At 41.4% G+C, this 15986-nt stretch overlaps 1 protein-coding gene across 1 annotated transcript; it reads left to right on the forward strand.

Moving 5' to 3' along the window:
• The first annotated feature begins 1604 nt into the window (after positions 1-1604).
• Positions 1605-15689, forward strand: col28a1b (collagen, type XXVIII, alpha 1b). Its single transcript, XM_035526607.1, is given in 32 exon segments — positions 1605-1746; positions 1896-2461; positions 2735-2755; positions 2862-2921; positions 3027-3080; positions 3484-3528; positions 3614-3640; positions 4171-4215; positions 4303-4347; positions 5255-5308; positions 7668-7736; positions 8272-8340; positions 8428-8496; positions 8684-8752; positions 8829-8897; positions 8986-9054; positions 9146-9214; positions 9582-9653; positions 9753-9821; positions 9992-10063; positions 10188-10256; positions 10403-10471; positions 10815-10883; positions 11055-11123; positions 11464-11532; positions 12453-12521; positions 12713-12781; positions 12865-12945; positions 13311-13346; positions 13441-13477; positions 13605-14159; positions 14436-15689. Coding segments are annotated over 32 exon segments (3141 nt in total). The 5' UTR covers positions 1605-1616; the 3' UTR covers positions 14642-15689.
• The last annotated feature ends 297 nt before the right edge of the window (positions 15690-15986 follow it).

Consider the following 15986-nt stretch of genomic DNA (forward strand, 5'->3'; position numbering starts at 1 on the left):
GGAAGAGCTGCTCTCAGCCAACAAACTTGAGTGTCATATAAGGTGATGTGACATGACTCTCAGTGCCCACAAACCCCCAGATCTACACCTTTACCTAAGACGAGAGGTAACATCATACCTGACTAAACAAATATTCTATCTCTAAATACTGAGACTGTGTCGGAGTCCTGACACATTGACAGGAAGGTTGTTCCCCAGCTTGGGAGCTTTATAGGAAAAGGCTCTAAACGCCGAGGTAGATTTCCTTATTCTAGGCACTAATAAAGCACATGCACCTCCTTTGATGGAAAGAGACGTGGTGGCTCATAATAAACCAAGAGTTCACTAAGGGACTTTGTCTAGAGTCCCTCACAAACTTCATATTGTTTAGCGACAACTTCGCTGTTCCTCTCGCCTCTCTCGTCACCTCACACCCCTCACTAAAGCGACTGCAACCCGCTACCTCACCCCCTAACTTGGCCGTACATCACCTAGCACACGTTACAAGCGCCTCTGAATAATTCTATATCACACGATATCGTTATCGACTGATTGCTTGTATAGCGTTTATCTATCGTAGAATATATATGATAATGTTCACCTTGATATGACTGGCGCTCTTAGCTTTTCACTCAAAGCGTTGCTGAAGAATGGATTTTCGTTCAAAGCCGATTTACTCCTTGCAGTTGTATCTGGTCAATTACTAGAAACTTGGCTAACGGCTCTTGCAGCGCAACCGACTTTTGTGTCTGCTGTATGCTTGTATTGTAATTTGCCTCAATTATATATCGCATCGGGTAAAACCGCATAGCAACATTAATAAGCGTAAATGTAAATTGACTGTCCCAACTATACTAAAATATGTAATTTAATACTGCACGAAAATAAACGCTTGAATAATCACCCACGATCCTCGTTTCTCGCTGCATTAAAAGCTATCAATAGGACACCACGAGGCAGAGATGGAACCGTGTACACTAGGAATCTCCGTAGGAAAGTCCAGCCGTTCTTAGGGTAACGTCTCCAACTCGGTACTCAGAACGGGACGCAAAGGCGAGGTCACAACTGTAGGATTGCAATGCCGCATGCACGACCGAAACGCAAAGTGTTATAGTCAGTCTAAGCTTTTGTTTAAAAAAAACGCATTTGCAAGGTATGAAAGGTAAGCGTCTTAAACACTACACTACTTTGCTCATTAATTCTGAGAGTTTTGAATAACCTCTTATTAAATAATTTGTTTATTTATTATTTTATTCAGCCACGTTGTTATGGTTACATTATTTAAAGATATTATGATTAAATTACCAGAAAGCTGTAAAGTGAGACTTCGCGGTTGTCCCACACCTCTGTAGTTCATTTGATTGTCAGCAAAGAATCACTGGAACGAGTGCTTACCCCTTTATCTTCAAAAAACTAAATCAATTAATTAAATTAAAAGATACTTTAATGAAAAGAAAAAAGAAAGAAAACTAGGATCTAATTATATACTAATTGTAAAACGTATTTAACTTTAGTTTTGAATATTAAAAATAATAGTTTATTAATGATAATGTACAATATATTAACATATATGGGGGTGTTGGGTACAGGCAATGGAGATTATTGTTAACCCATCTGGAACTTTCTGTAGGCTCGCAATGAAGGCAGTCATGCCAAGGTGGTTGCTACTGTTCTTAGCATTGTTCATCCTTTCAAACGAAGTTAAAGGCCAGAAGAAAACAAAACCTGCGAATAAGACGAACAACCTCACGACAAGCGACGGCACCGGTAAATCCTCTGTGTGATACACCGTTTCTATATTTTTAACGTTTTCTTGTGCTTTATTTGTGTTTTTGAGCCTGATCTGTTAAACACATCACTTCCCACGCATGTCCTTACGCGAGCTTGTGGAAAAATGTTGTGCTTGTCATCTCCAGTGCTGGTGTGCGCGCTGGAGATCGCGTTCATTCTGGACAGCTCGGAAAGCGCGCTGACATTCCACTTCGAGCGAGAGCGAGAGTTCGTGCGCTCTTTCAGCCGTCGGATCACGCAGTTGCAGGTGACCGGCTGGTATCTTCAGACGCGCATAGCTGCGCTCCAGTACAGCAGCTCCGTCTCCATCGTCCAAAGCTTCGCGAACTGGCACGATCTGGACACGTTTCTGAGTCGCATCGACGCCATGGCCTACATCGGCCAAGGGACCTATTCGTCTTACGCAATCAGCAACGCCACCGAACTGTTCGTGCGAGAGACCAAAGAGGAAAACGTGAGGGTGGCGCTCCTGCTGACAGATGGGGTCGACCATCCTCGGAACCCTGACATCATAGCAGCGGCCGCCGAGGCCAAGAGTCACAACATTAAGTTGTTCACAATAGGTTTGTCCAGCATGGTGCGTGACAGCCACAACCGTGCCAAGCTGCGCGCCGTGGCCAGCGCCCCCTCCCACCAGTTTGTACACAGCCTCAGTGACCCAGACCTGGAGGAGAGACTCCACCAGGAGCTTGTGAGTTTCCGCAATGAATTCTAGGAGCAAAAAGGCAACGTTTTAAAATATAACTATGATAGAAAATTAGGCCTATGACACGATACTGTTGTCACAAACTCGTAACACATAACACTATTTTCATTATGAAAATAATCACAATAACAGTGATAAGAAAAAGAAAGTTATTAATGATTGTTTTAAAGGTTCGTATATTTTAGAGAGCCTAAATGCTTCACAGTGGGGAAAATCAAATGAAAATGTATTCTATTTTTTATTTATTTATTTTTTTAGAAATCAGTGGCGAATAGTGAAGTAAGTATTTCTGTGCACAGCATGGCACGTGATCTAGAAAAAACATAAAGTCAGTACTACCTACCCTGCGTCTCCACGTGTGAGTTTTTTGGCTGTTGTATTACAGTGTCCACGACTCCAGACATGTTTGTGTGAGAAAGGAGACAGAGGACCTCCAGGAAACCCTGTGAGTAAAAGTGCACGTTTGAAGTCCGAGTCTTTTTGGCTTAGCAGCACTATCAGAGTACAGACTTTCTCTTGATTAAAACAGTCTGTATTTTTGTTTGTGTAGGGTAAAAAGGGTGAACAAGGGCACCAAGGGCTCCCCGGTATAAAAGGTCCATAGGTGAGTAAAAATATATATAACAATTAAATATAACCTGCTGCAATTATCATTTTTTATTAATGTTTTTTTTTTATCATGTCATATATGATGTCAATAAAATAATTACCAAGTATAATTGATATTATTTGCATATATTACTTACTGTGCTCTGCAAAACATTACTTTTGTCATTTAAAGCCCCTGGAAATTTGATTTTGAACTGGGAATTGCCCAAAACGACACACATACACACCGGGACTAGTGCTGACTATCAAAAAGCACTGCAAATGTAAACCGAATGTCTTTTACGGGATGCAGTCCTGCCTCTGACTGAATTTGGTGACTTAACTTTAAGACTTGATTAAGATTTGATACTAGAGTGAGAGTTTAATTTTAATGGAAGTCCTCTCTGATGTTATCTTAGGGAGAGCCTGGACCCGAAGGTCACCCAGGACCAGACGGCCGTGAGGTAAACCTGACAGAGCTGTGTGTTAATCTTTATCCCACATGTCAAGTTTCTACACATTCCCTCCTTCACATATTTTCATCCACAGGGGCGACCTGGGTTCAAAGGTGATAAGGTAAGTAAGAGTTATTACTAATTAAGTAAATGTTGTCTTTCTGTCCCTCTTATGTCTCTTGCTGTAGCACTTTTCGCCATGCTTTAAAGGAGGACCTTTTAATATGATTTTTTTTTCTTGAAATACATGATTCTACATCCTTTAGAATTGTCAAGTTCTCTGAAACAAACAGAACCAGAATAGACCAAACTGGCTCATCAAAAGTCAAATAAATCAGAGACATTACCAGTTATGATGCCAGCCTGCAAAAGACTGAAACGTTGACATCACTTCCTGTAGATTTGTTTTGTACCACACATTTGATATAAGTGATGTAACTGAAGTGAAGTGATGCAACCTGGAGACAACAGATAGCTGAATCAGGAACCACAGGCCTGCTTCTTTCCCTTCCTTACCTCTTAACATAGATGCCGAATTTAGCAACGCAAACCTGAATAGCTTTTAAAATCCCCCTTTAAAACTAACGTTCAGACTTATTTGAATCAAAATCCCATTCCGTACAGTCACAAAAGCAACAGGTTGTGTTGTAGTGGGACATAGGAGAATGTGGCGCTCCTGGAGACAAAGGCGATAAGGTATGTGTGCCTATCAGCATCAAAGCCCAATCAACAGAAGTGTGTTCCTTTGGTAGATCACTGAGGTACAATATGGTATTTTTGCAGGGCCTTCAGGGACCTCCAGGACCAAGGGGGGCCAGAGGAGAGCAGGCACAGTATCCCATTACATAAATGTCATATGTATATATGATGATTACAAGAAGTAAATGCATTTTTTTTTTTGTAGTTAAAAATGAAGTCATAGTTTGAAGCACTTTGCTTGCATAGCTGATGAAGGACCTCTGTCAAGAATGTCCTGTTTGCGTGTGTGTAAAAAATCCAGTCTCTCATCAGTTCATCCTTTGCTTGGATGTAGTCAGGGATGTTTCTTGTCTCATCCGGGACCATGGATCTTACATTTTGTAGGCCATTTCTTCACTTCTTGTGGCTGCGTAATCCAGCAGATGGATAAGAAGCATCATTGTTATTGAACAAGCATTAATATCTGAGTTTGTAACTGCTACTTGTAAACACCCATCACTGAATAACTGGTGAGCTGTAGTTTGCCTTGTACCACTGCTGTTATACCACCACTAGTCAATTAAAATAACCACTGTGCTCTTATAGAATGTGAGTGGATGATCACTCTTCATCCCGTGCCAGTGCACAAAACACAGCAGGCTATCCTGGCTTGCAGGACACTACTCTTTTTACGAGACAGACGTTGTGCACTATGATCAGTGACAAGACATTGCTGTAGACAAGGTTTAGCCTTAGGTTACAAATGAGGCCATTAGGGTAAAAGGTCCAAGCTACCATTTTTCCTTCTTTGGCACATAAATTTGGTTGGAACATGTATATAACCTACTGAAATAACAGCATCGGTATTTGAAAATATTTTAAATCTGAATGGATCAGGAAGGTATAGTCAAGTTTAATTTATAATTTGGCAAGCTAACTAAATTTGTTTTGGGTTCACCTTAAAGGCACATTTAGTACACCTAAACTGGCTGCTTAAATCATTAGTACACACAAATAGTATGTATATTTTACATTTCTCGGTTGTCTTGTTTTACAGGGTCCCTGGGGACCACCAGGGGACCAAGGACTTGAAGGACAAGCAGGTCCCAAAGTAGGCCAGTGCACTCAGTTTCTTTGGTACTGAACTGTCTGTGAACAGTGTTTTTTTTCCCATAATGAAGCAGAAAATAGCAGTGTTGCTTTTTATCTGGGTTTACCAGATGACATTTATAGGGAATTTCCATGCGCTTCAAACAAGATTCTGGTCCTTATGTGTGAAAGAGGAATGTGCAAGAAGGACTGAACAAAGCATGCTTTCAGTAATTCAGATCCCATAAAATATAAGAAGAAAGATAGCTTTGTTCTTGCTAAATGCTAAATACAGTGGTGTGAAAGTGTTTGCCCGTTTCCTGATATCTTATCACAGTTACATGTTTCAGATCTTCAAACAAATTTAAATATTAGACAAAGATAACACAAGTAAACAAAATGCAGTTTTTAAATGAAGGTTTTTATTAAGGAACAAAAAAAATCCAAACCTACATGGCCCTGTGTGGAAAAGTGATTGCCCCCTAAACCTAATAACTGGTTGGGCCACCCTTAGCAGCAACAACTGCAATCAAGCATTTGCAATAACTGGCAATGAGTTTTACAGCACTGTGGAGGAATTTTGGCCCACTCATCTTTGCAGAATTGTTGTAATTCAGCCACATTGGAGGGTTTTATAGCATGAACCACCTTTTTAAGGTCATGCCACAGCACTCAGTCAGATTCAGGTCAGGACTTTGACTAGGCCACTCCAAAGCCTTCATTTTGTTTTTCTTAAGCCATTCAGAGGTGGACTTGCTAGTGTGTTTTGGATCATTGTCCTGCTGTAGAACCCAAGTGCAATTCAGCTTGGTCACGAACAGATGGCCAGACATTCTCCTTCAGGATTTTTTGGTAGACAGCAGAATTTATGGTTCCATTTACCACAGAAAGTCTTCCAGGTCCTGACGCAGCAAAACAGCCCCAGACCATCATACTACCACCACCATATTTTACTGTTGGTATGATGTTCCTTTTCTGAAATACCATGTTACTTTTATGTCTGATGTAATGGGACATGCACCTTCCAAAAAGTTCAACTTTTGTCAGTGGTTTTCATCTTGGAACTCTGCCATGCAAGCCATTTTTGCCCAGTCTCTTCCTTATGGTGGAGTCATGAACACTGACCTTATCTGAGGCAAGTGAGGTCTGTAGTTCTTTGGATGTTGTTATGGGGTCTTTTGTGACCTCTTGGATGAATCATCGCTGCGCTCTTGGGGTAATTTTGGTTGGCCGGCCACTCCTGGGAAGATTCGCAACTGTTCCATGTTTTCACCATGTATGGATAATGGATCTCACTGTGGTTCGCTGGGGTCCCAAAACTTTAGAAATGGCTTTATAACTTTTTCCAAACTGATGGATCTCAATTACTTTGTGGTCCTATTTAAGTGATTTCTTAATTGAGAATAGGTGTGGCAGTAATCAGGCCTGGGTGTGGCTAGAGAAATTGAACTCAGCTTTCCAAAGACGTAATAAACCACAGTTAATTTATATTTTAACGTGTGGGTGTTTCCATGGGGAAATGTTGAACCCCAATAAACAGGATTGACCCTTCTGATAGTTCAAAGCTGGACAAACACAAAGCTAACTACTGCTCCGACAAACCACTTTTTCACAGAGGGCCATGTTTGGATTTTTTTTTTCCCTTAATAATAAAAACCTTCATTTAAAAACTATGTTTTGTGTTTACTTGTATTATCTTTGTCCAATATTTAAATTTGTTTGATGATCTGAAACATTTAAATGTGACAAACATGCAAAAAAAAATAAGATCTCAGGAAAGGGGCAAACACTTTTTCACACCACTGTACATCATTTGCATAAAGCCTTTTGAACCTTTGAACCTTGAACCTTTGCATGTTTAGTGTATGAACTGTCTTCAGCAAATAAATACACTAACAACGACAACAACAACAACAAAAACTCGGTTTCCCTAATAGAGGGAAAATTAAACTCACCTACATGTGAAAGATTGTTTTTAAACTTGCTCACACATGTTGTTCACAGAGAAGGGAAGTAGCACCTGAAATGCTAGAACTGTAACATCAATTTTCAGCAAAATGAAAAATCTGTAATCTTAAAATAACTACCTTAAAAATCACCATAAAAATACACTAAACACAAAAAATATGACTTATGTTGATAATGTTGATAAATACTCCAGCGAGGTCAAGCCTGGAAATTGTTGTTAAAAATTGCTTAGCATTTAAGGCATATATGTATTCTTATTTTATTTTATTACCAAACACTGTAGCTGTAGTAGTCAACTCCATGTAAACATAAGGTGCAATAATTGGTGAAAAAGTGAGTGATATGTTTCAGAAGGCTTTGGCTGCTTCAGTGCTTCAATAATTCTTACTAGATCACGTTTACTTTGTGTGTAGGGGGACCGAGGACCAGCTGGTAGAGCAGGCCCTCAAGGAGACACTGGCATCGGGTTCCCTGGTCCAAAGGTAAAAAATTGTGATTAATCTGAGCCCTAACATGTGTTATTAGTATGTGGTATGTGTCAAAAATGAAAGACCATACATTATCAGGTAAATATAACTCTAGGAGTTAAATACAACTTTTCCTACGTTATTAGTGTTTCAGTGTTTAAAATGTACTTTAGAGTTTTAGAGTAATATCTTCTTTAGTTGATGTGACATGCAATTTTGGAGTTCCTTTGGAGTGGACAATAGAACATTTTAAATCTGTCATGTCAAAAATAATGATCTGTCTATCTGCACACAGAATGCACTAGAGTCATATCCCACTCCAAATATGGCATTTTCAAGTTATCATTTATCAAATTCATCATCAATTCATACAGTTCTTATGCATTCAAAATTTAAACTTCTTTAAATTTCTTATTTAAAAAATGAATTTCAAATGTGTCTGCACATGCTTAAAAATGACCATGTAAACCAAACTATTATTGACTATATGTAACACACTTCACCGTCTGTGAATTGTCTCTGTCTGATAAGCCCTGTGTCATGGTTGTAGGGGGAGAAGGGAATCCAGGGACAGCCAGGTCCAGGAGGTCCAGCTGGAATAGGGGAAGCAGGTTTACCTGTAAGTGGGTCGCATGTGTCTGTTATCAGCGCTTCAGTCTGTTTCCCTAATAACTGTGTACTTTAGTAAGGGTCTGCATTTATCAAGGGTCCCCCGGGGCTACCGGGACCTCAGGGCTTCCCTGGTCCAACAGGGGAGAGCCTACCAGGACCAAAGGTAAGCAGTGTTACATATACCTGCAACACTTGGGACAATACTGTGTATTGTTGTTAACTTAGCCCTAAGAATTGTAATTGCAATACAGTGCAATACTGAGTTTTATGATGTTCTAATACTGTCTAGTCCTAAGTAAGTGACTTCAACGATCTTGAGCATGGAGTCCAAATTTCTCTTTATATGTCAGGGGGAGCAAGGCTATAACGGTTCTGTGGGAGCACGTGGACCTCCAGGTTTTGGTATTAAGGGTGAAAAGGTAAGATACAGTCAGGAAAATGAAGTTGGGTGTTGAATGCATGACTTCTGATGCTCCTTCCTTCTTCACCACACAGGGCAGTGCAGGGCCTTCTGGGCCTCCTGGTCAAGTGGGGGTGCCTGGATTGGGGTTTCAAGGAGAAAAGGTTTATAATCTTATAACGTGAACATTTTCATGCCACAGTAATTTGAGCACTTCTGCCTCATTCCAACACTGCAACTCAACATCTGTAGGGCAGTCAGGGACCCGTGGGCACTCCTGGACCCAGAGGGATCCCAGGAATAGGAATCGTTGGTGAGAAGGTGGGATAATTGTGTGAAATGTTCATTTAAACTCAGTGAAATTAAGCAGTACAAACCATTCAAACGAGACCGCTGTTCTGTTTGCTTGCAGGGAGATCGGGGCTTACCAGGAGAACGTGGACCTCCCGGACAGAAGATTGTGGGAGAGCCAGGACCCAAAGTGAGCAATGTTTTACATTTAGTCATACAGAGTCCAGTGCAGCAATGCTACCTCAGACAGATCCTGCTCATCTACTTAAGTTGGTAAATTATCTACTCAGTAAAAGTAGTTCATTTTAAAATATGTATTTGAATATTTCTGTTGAAACTGGACTGTCTGAAATAAAGTAATGAAGCATAAAATACAATATTGCAATCAAGTAAAAGTAAAATACGTTCATTTAAAAACACTTGGAAAAAAAACAGTCCTGGGGAATAAGCATGGAGAAGAATAACTAAAGGGCGTGCGACTTTTCTGCTGTCCATGCTTTTTTAGCATTAGCATAAATTGTTTTGCATGTCCTAAGGAACCCTTTAATGTACCCCAGGGTGATCCCGGCGCTCAAGGTGTATTGGGCGAGCCAGGTGTCCCAGGGGACAATGGACCTGTGGGAGCAAAGGTTGGCATGGTGACATGATGTTTGCAGCCAGGTGATCTGCACCACTCAATAAATGCAGCATTTGGCACCAGATACATTAATGTTGTCTTTTCAATACAGGGAGAGATTGGCTTTCCTGGGCCTAGAGGACAAGATGGAGCACCTGGTAGAGGTGTTCCAGGAGATAAGGCATGTGGCACTGCATCTGATAGAAGCCAACAGTTCTACGATAGTTATATCTATAATGCATTCCTACATTCCTCACATTCCTACATTCCTACAATACTATAATGCATTCCTACATGACATTTTGTTAGCCCAGAGGAGACGCACTGTGAACATGTGCCTTGTTTTGCTAGGGGGACCGAGCTGAGAGGGGAATGAGGGGCCTGCCAGGGCCTCCAGGGCCGATGGGCCCAGTGGGGCCCAAGGTACAGCGAAATGAAGCCAAAAACCAAAAACTTAAGTGATAACTAATCATCAGAGTGACAGAACCGAAATCTGAGTTCAAACATTCATCAGATTTCAGCCTGACATTATTTTCTACTCAAACAGGGAATACCAGGAGCTTTGGGACCTCCAGGAAATATTGGTCTACCAGGGAGGGGTATTCCAGGTGCCAAGGTCATTAATGTGTTCAAAGTTCAAAAGTATTATCCCTGATTCATATATTCATGCCATACACAAAGAATTTCAAACATTAAAGCATTAGTAAAGAATAAAAAAATATACAGATTTCTTTGGATTTAGATCTGGGTATATTTCCATAGGGGGATCTTGGACAACCTGGACCTTCAGGACCTGTTGGGGAACCAGGAATAGGAATCATTGGGCCCAAGGTCAAATAATAAATAATTATAATAATAATTAATAAAATTCCTGCTGTAAATGGCATCTCTCTAGCAGTTCCACTCTTGTAAAAATCAGCTCCAAAGACGGAAACAGCTTTCCTAGAAGGCCAGAGCAGTGTACAGATTAGTCTTTTCTGCTCTTACACACTCGATTTCACTTATGATGTGTCTCAGTGCTGAAGAAATAGTACAAACCGCTGTGATCGCCCAGGCCTAAGACTAAAGCTTATTAGAATGTTATGCTTTATAGTATTTGGGTCTCTGCTTTCTACTTTTAAAGGTGAGAACTGTTTGTCCTTACACAGATGAGTCTCTTCTTATTCTTGTTAAGGGTGAAAGAGGTTTCCCTGGACCAGTGGGACACCCTGGGCTGCAGGGAGATAGCGACCCAGGACCACCGGTAAATATACGCTTCACTTAACTGATTCACACGACACGTCTTCAGTTCAGTGCAGCAGGTCCCCCCCCCCAGCACACCTCAACCTCAGATTTCAGCTGTAGTATACACCTGTATCAGTTATGTCATCTGTTTGCTGTTTCCCCATGTTGATGGCACTATTGTCATTCGTAGGGTCCTCGGGGAATGCCTGGACTAACAGGAGAGGCTGGCCCTGAGGGGAAAGGCTTACCTGGTCCAAAGGTAAGAACACACTCGAGCCAGAGGATAGCTTTTATGGGCTGGCAGGACCATGAGGTAGTTTTTGTTTGGATGTAATAATACTGTGTTGATTTTATGAGAAACCTTTACAGCATGTTTACTGGCGCATCTCTGAGGGAAAAAAAATAACATGGTTCTACTGCTCCTTGAACCCAATCATCAAAACTCGTTTTGTACCAGTTATGCTTTTCTTATCCTTCCTCTTCAGTTTTTCTTGGCCACACGCTTAAATCTCAAGATTCTACCTCACACGGATTCATTACTTCAGTTCATTCAGTTACCACAACCAGGGATGTTTTCATGTGGGCATTTTCTGTTCAAGGGGGACAGAGGCCCTCCAGGACCTCCTGGGCCACAGGGACCACCAGGCATTGGACAAGCAGGCCCAAAGGTCAGTTATTTACACCCCAGAAGTATAGCACACAGACCAAATACATCAGTTCTTGCTATCTGTGTGATGTCACGCATGGATTTCTGTGTTGGCTTGTGGATATAAATCAACAGCAATACTGAGTCCCATGTGACTTTATAGCTACAGTGGCTGGGCTGTGTGTCAGTCTGTGAAGATGCCGCGCCAGCAGCCTCTGTGTGGTGGCACTGTCGACAGTTGCATGGCTTTTGTTTATGTTGTCTCATTTGTTTATGCCGTTTCCTTTGTTTGTTTTTTGTTTAATGTTGTCTTTTTTGTTTCTTTTGTTTACATTGTCTCTTTTGTTTATATTGTCTCATTTGTTTACATTTTCTCTTTTGTTTATGCTCTCATTTGTTTACATTGTCTCTTTTGTTTACATTGTCTTTTTTGCTTGTTATGTTGTCGTTTCATGTCACGGGTGGGCTGTGTTTCTATTTCATTTGCTGGGCCGCAAATGTCATTATGTCTTTTTCTTTCCTTTAGAACCACATTTTGTTTTAGCCACTGCATCAGTTATTGTTACATTGGGTTTCTTACATTTTCTTTTGTGGATGTTATCAGTTTTCCTTTGTTTTCATTAAACTCCTTTTTCTTCTTCTCCCATGACAGTCACAGTTAATATCTTTGAATATGAATGAGTAGCTGGCTCTATTATAATACCTATGAATGGTTTCAGTCGAAAGCCTCAGTCTTGTTCTCTGTCTTTTTCTCATTATCAGTCTCATTCTTGTTCCCAGTGTCTGTCTTGTTATCGTTCTCATTCTCAGTCTCTGTCTCGTTCATGCTCTAGGATGCTTCAGATACTTCCCTGACATTACAGCATGCATACACAATATGTTTGACACGTTTATATGCAGCAGAAATGTCAGCAGTGGTATTGACTTTGGTGTAATGTGCAGGGCTACGCTGGACGCACTGGTCTGCCTGGTCCCCCCGGGCTGCCAGGAGAGGGCATCCAAGGTCCAAAGGTGCCATGAGTTAGCAGTATTCACTAAATCTCTCTCTAACTTTAACTTTAACTTTTTAGCTTGTCCCAGACACAATAATCTAAAATTACAAATACAGCACCTGAGTTGTCACCAACTGTCCCTTCTCCTCGAGTAATAAGCAAAATGAAGGGTTTCATATATTTGCATTTTTTAATGAATCTTTTGTCTAGGGAGAGCCTGGATTCCAGGGATTAGCAGGACCAAGGGGATCCCCAGGAGAGGGGCTTCCTGGGCAGAAGGTAAGTGTCATGGCTGCAGTGTCAGTGCACGTCGCGTTCCATTAGCAGACCTCAACTCCGCCACACTGCTGGGCTGTTTACAGGGTGACCGTGGATTCAGGGGGGAACGTGGATCCAGAGGGGACCAAGGAAGTCCAGGGGAACCAGGACAGACAGGGCCAGTGGTAAGAACCATAACACCTAGTTGTCCACTTAAGGCTTAGGCAGTAATGGTTACCTCAGTCACCTCAAGTTATATGCATTTAAAGGGTTTATGAAACAGTAAGTGGTTAGTAAACAGTCAAAAACCAATCTGACTAACAATTAAGAAACAAACTATTCACATAATGCTAGTTATGTACTAAAGTTTCATTTATAATTAGTCATTTTGATGTTTTTGCTCAAACAGCTCGTGTAAGGGCAAAACAACATTTGAAGCAACTTCAGACTCTAAAAGAGGCTGCGATTTTCCACATTCTGTGTTGTGAATGTTACAAGTCACTGAAGTGGCATTCATTAACATGTGAATATATGTGTCTGTAATTAACAGGGTAGACCAGGACAAACGGGAGAACCAGGCCTTACTGTAAGTGCAAGTGTGGCACTGGGTCATTTAGACTATTATTGATCATTATTGATGGCTGTCTTGCCCTTCCTAAGTTTCTTCCTGTGTTTTGCAGAGGGAAGAAGTTGTCAAATTAATCAAATCAATTTGTGGTGAGTAAACAGGACAATCGACTTATTTCCATACAATGTGTACAGAGACATTTATTTTAAAAAATCACATACAATAAATTGATACAAAGGCCTGTTTATCCTTAAGATCTTTTCTTGCGTGTCTCAGGTTGTGGAATAACATGCAGAGTTAGTCCGCTGGACTTGGTGTTTGTGATTGACAGCTCAGAGAGCATCGGCCCAGACAACTTCGAAATCATGAAAGACTTCGTAAACTCTCTGATTGACCGTGTGTCTGTCGGTCCGAACAAGACGCACGTAGGCACGGTGCTCTTCAGTCATGTGACACTGGTGGTCAGCAGCCTGGACCACTCGTCTGACAGCAGTGACATAAAAGCGGCGGTGCATAGGATGCCCTACATAGGGGAGGGCACCTACACAGGAAGTGCCATCAATCAGGCCAATCAGCTCTTCGTCTCAGCACGTCCCGGAGTTAGAAAAGTGGTGGTAGTGTTAACAGATGGACAGGCCGATAAACGTGACATTGTGAGACTGGAGGATGCCGTGAAGGATGCCCGGAACACGGGCATTGAAACGTTCGTCATTGCCGTTATGAATCAGAGCGACCCTCTCTATGGGGACTTCCAAAAAGAACTGGAGTTGATAGCATCCGATCCAGACGAAGACCATATCTACCAAGTCAGCGACTTCAGCACACTTCCCGGTAGGTTAAAGTCAGATGGTTTCGTTATGCTGAATCAAATATGACAGCATGAGAACTGCAGGTGTTTCAGCACTTCAGCCATTTTTGTCTAACTGCACAAACAGTCTGCCCTGGAATGACATAGGGTTAGGAGACTGCTGAAGTGCACAGCCAGGCTTAGCTGGATTTAAACCCATAATATTTGAGGTAACAGGGTGTCGGAATTGTGGGATATGAGGGAACATTATTTGTCATACATGCATGCTCACATTGTCTGCTGTACTCTCATTGATTCAGCACTTGAGGGTAAGTTGCTTTCTAAGTTCTGTGAGAGCAGTGATCGATTGCTATTCAGTGGGACACTTGGCTCCAACCTTCTCCCCAACTCTGAAACCTCCTCCCACCCTCCGGAACCTTGGAGACGCCCAGACACCCCTATGTTGAATAGAGACCACAACAGGGAACACACGGAGGTGAGACGACTGTTACGGTTACATACCTGACCTTTATGGTCAGTTGTATGACTGGAAGTGGACTAGGTGGAGATTTGAGTGACACTGGGACTGAGTTGCCACAACACCTAATTTCTCATTTTGTTTAGATATTGTTTGCTTTTTTTAATTATTATTTTTTTTTTTTCTCTTTTCAGGTTTGGTCCTGAAGATTTTCGGAAAGTATTATATATTCTTGCTAGGCTTAGCATTTTCCCTGTTCTTGATTGTTTATTTTTGAGTGTTTGATTGTTTGGGGTTGGGTAACCTGTGCTTTGTTTCTACTTTAGATTTTAATCTATAGGTAGAATTTAAAGGGACATTATCTCATTATCTTGCATGTCAGTACGGTATGCAAGAAAAAGACACAGTACACCAAAGAGTAAAGTGTACAGTAAAAGTTACAGTTTAGCTATGTAACGGCGAGTGGTTAGGAGGTGGAGGCAGGCGCCGAGAAGAGCGAGATCCATGATTCTAGAAAATCCAGAATCGTAATCCTCAGAATTGTCCAGGGTCACAGCACCAACACGAAGCGTAGGGGAATACAAGATAAAATAAAACGGAAACAAAACACACTATGACAAAGGAGGAAGCAGGCTATAACAAAGACAGAAGAAATAATAAGGACAAATAATGAAGACTAGAGATAACAAACAGGCAGCGAAAACACGAGGCTAGGAAACGAACGAAGGCTAGTAGTAGCACACAGAGGCTAGTATTTACCACAGTGCCCAGCCAAGACAACAGGGAACGAGACAGGCTTTAAATAAACATATTTATATGAATTTAAAAAGACACAGGTGCTACAAATGAAGGGTGGAGAAAACGACACACGGAAGCAAAACAAATGCACGAGGCAGGATAATGACTAGGAGGGGCCAAACGTGACAAGTTATTTGTTAGGCAATTCTGATTCTAAAATGTCAGAGAGAAATGTGTCCCTGCAGGGTTGTGCTGCCAGTGCTAACCAAATAAACAAATTAATTAGCGCAAAAATAAATGCAGAAATAAATAAATAAAACAAAGTTCATTCCATGTTAAATGAAAACAGCGAGTTGCTCTTGAGTGCACCTGCAGGCTGATGTTAACACTGCGTGACACCAAACAGCCGGGAGCACAGGGAGATCTGAACGTGCTGCTGCCATTTCAGGATGTGGATGATACCACAGCCCCATTCTCCAGCTGGGACCCTCTGATCCTGGATGACCTCCGGCGCTTCCCGCACAGCATTGATCCGGAAAGGTCAATGTCGCATCCGGTGCATCAGACCAAGCAACCTCAGATACTAGTTAAGGATCATTTCAGTAAAGGTACCTGTCAAAATAAGATTAGTTTAATGGCCACGATTTCTTTTTTA

The sequence above is a fragment of the Electrophorus electricus genome, chromosome 5 (assembly GCF_013358815.1).
Source record: "Electrophorus electricus isolate fEleEle1 chromosome 5, fEleEle1.pri, whole genome shotgun sequence".
NCBI lineage: Eukaryota > Metazoa > Chordata > Actinopteri > Gymnotiformes > Gymnotidae > Electrophorus > Electrophorus electricus.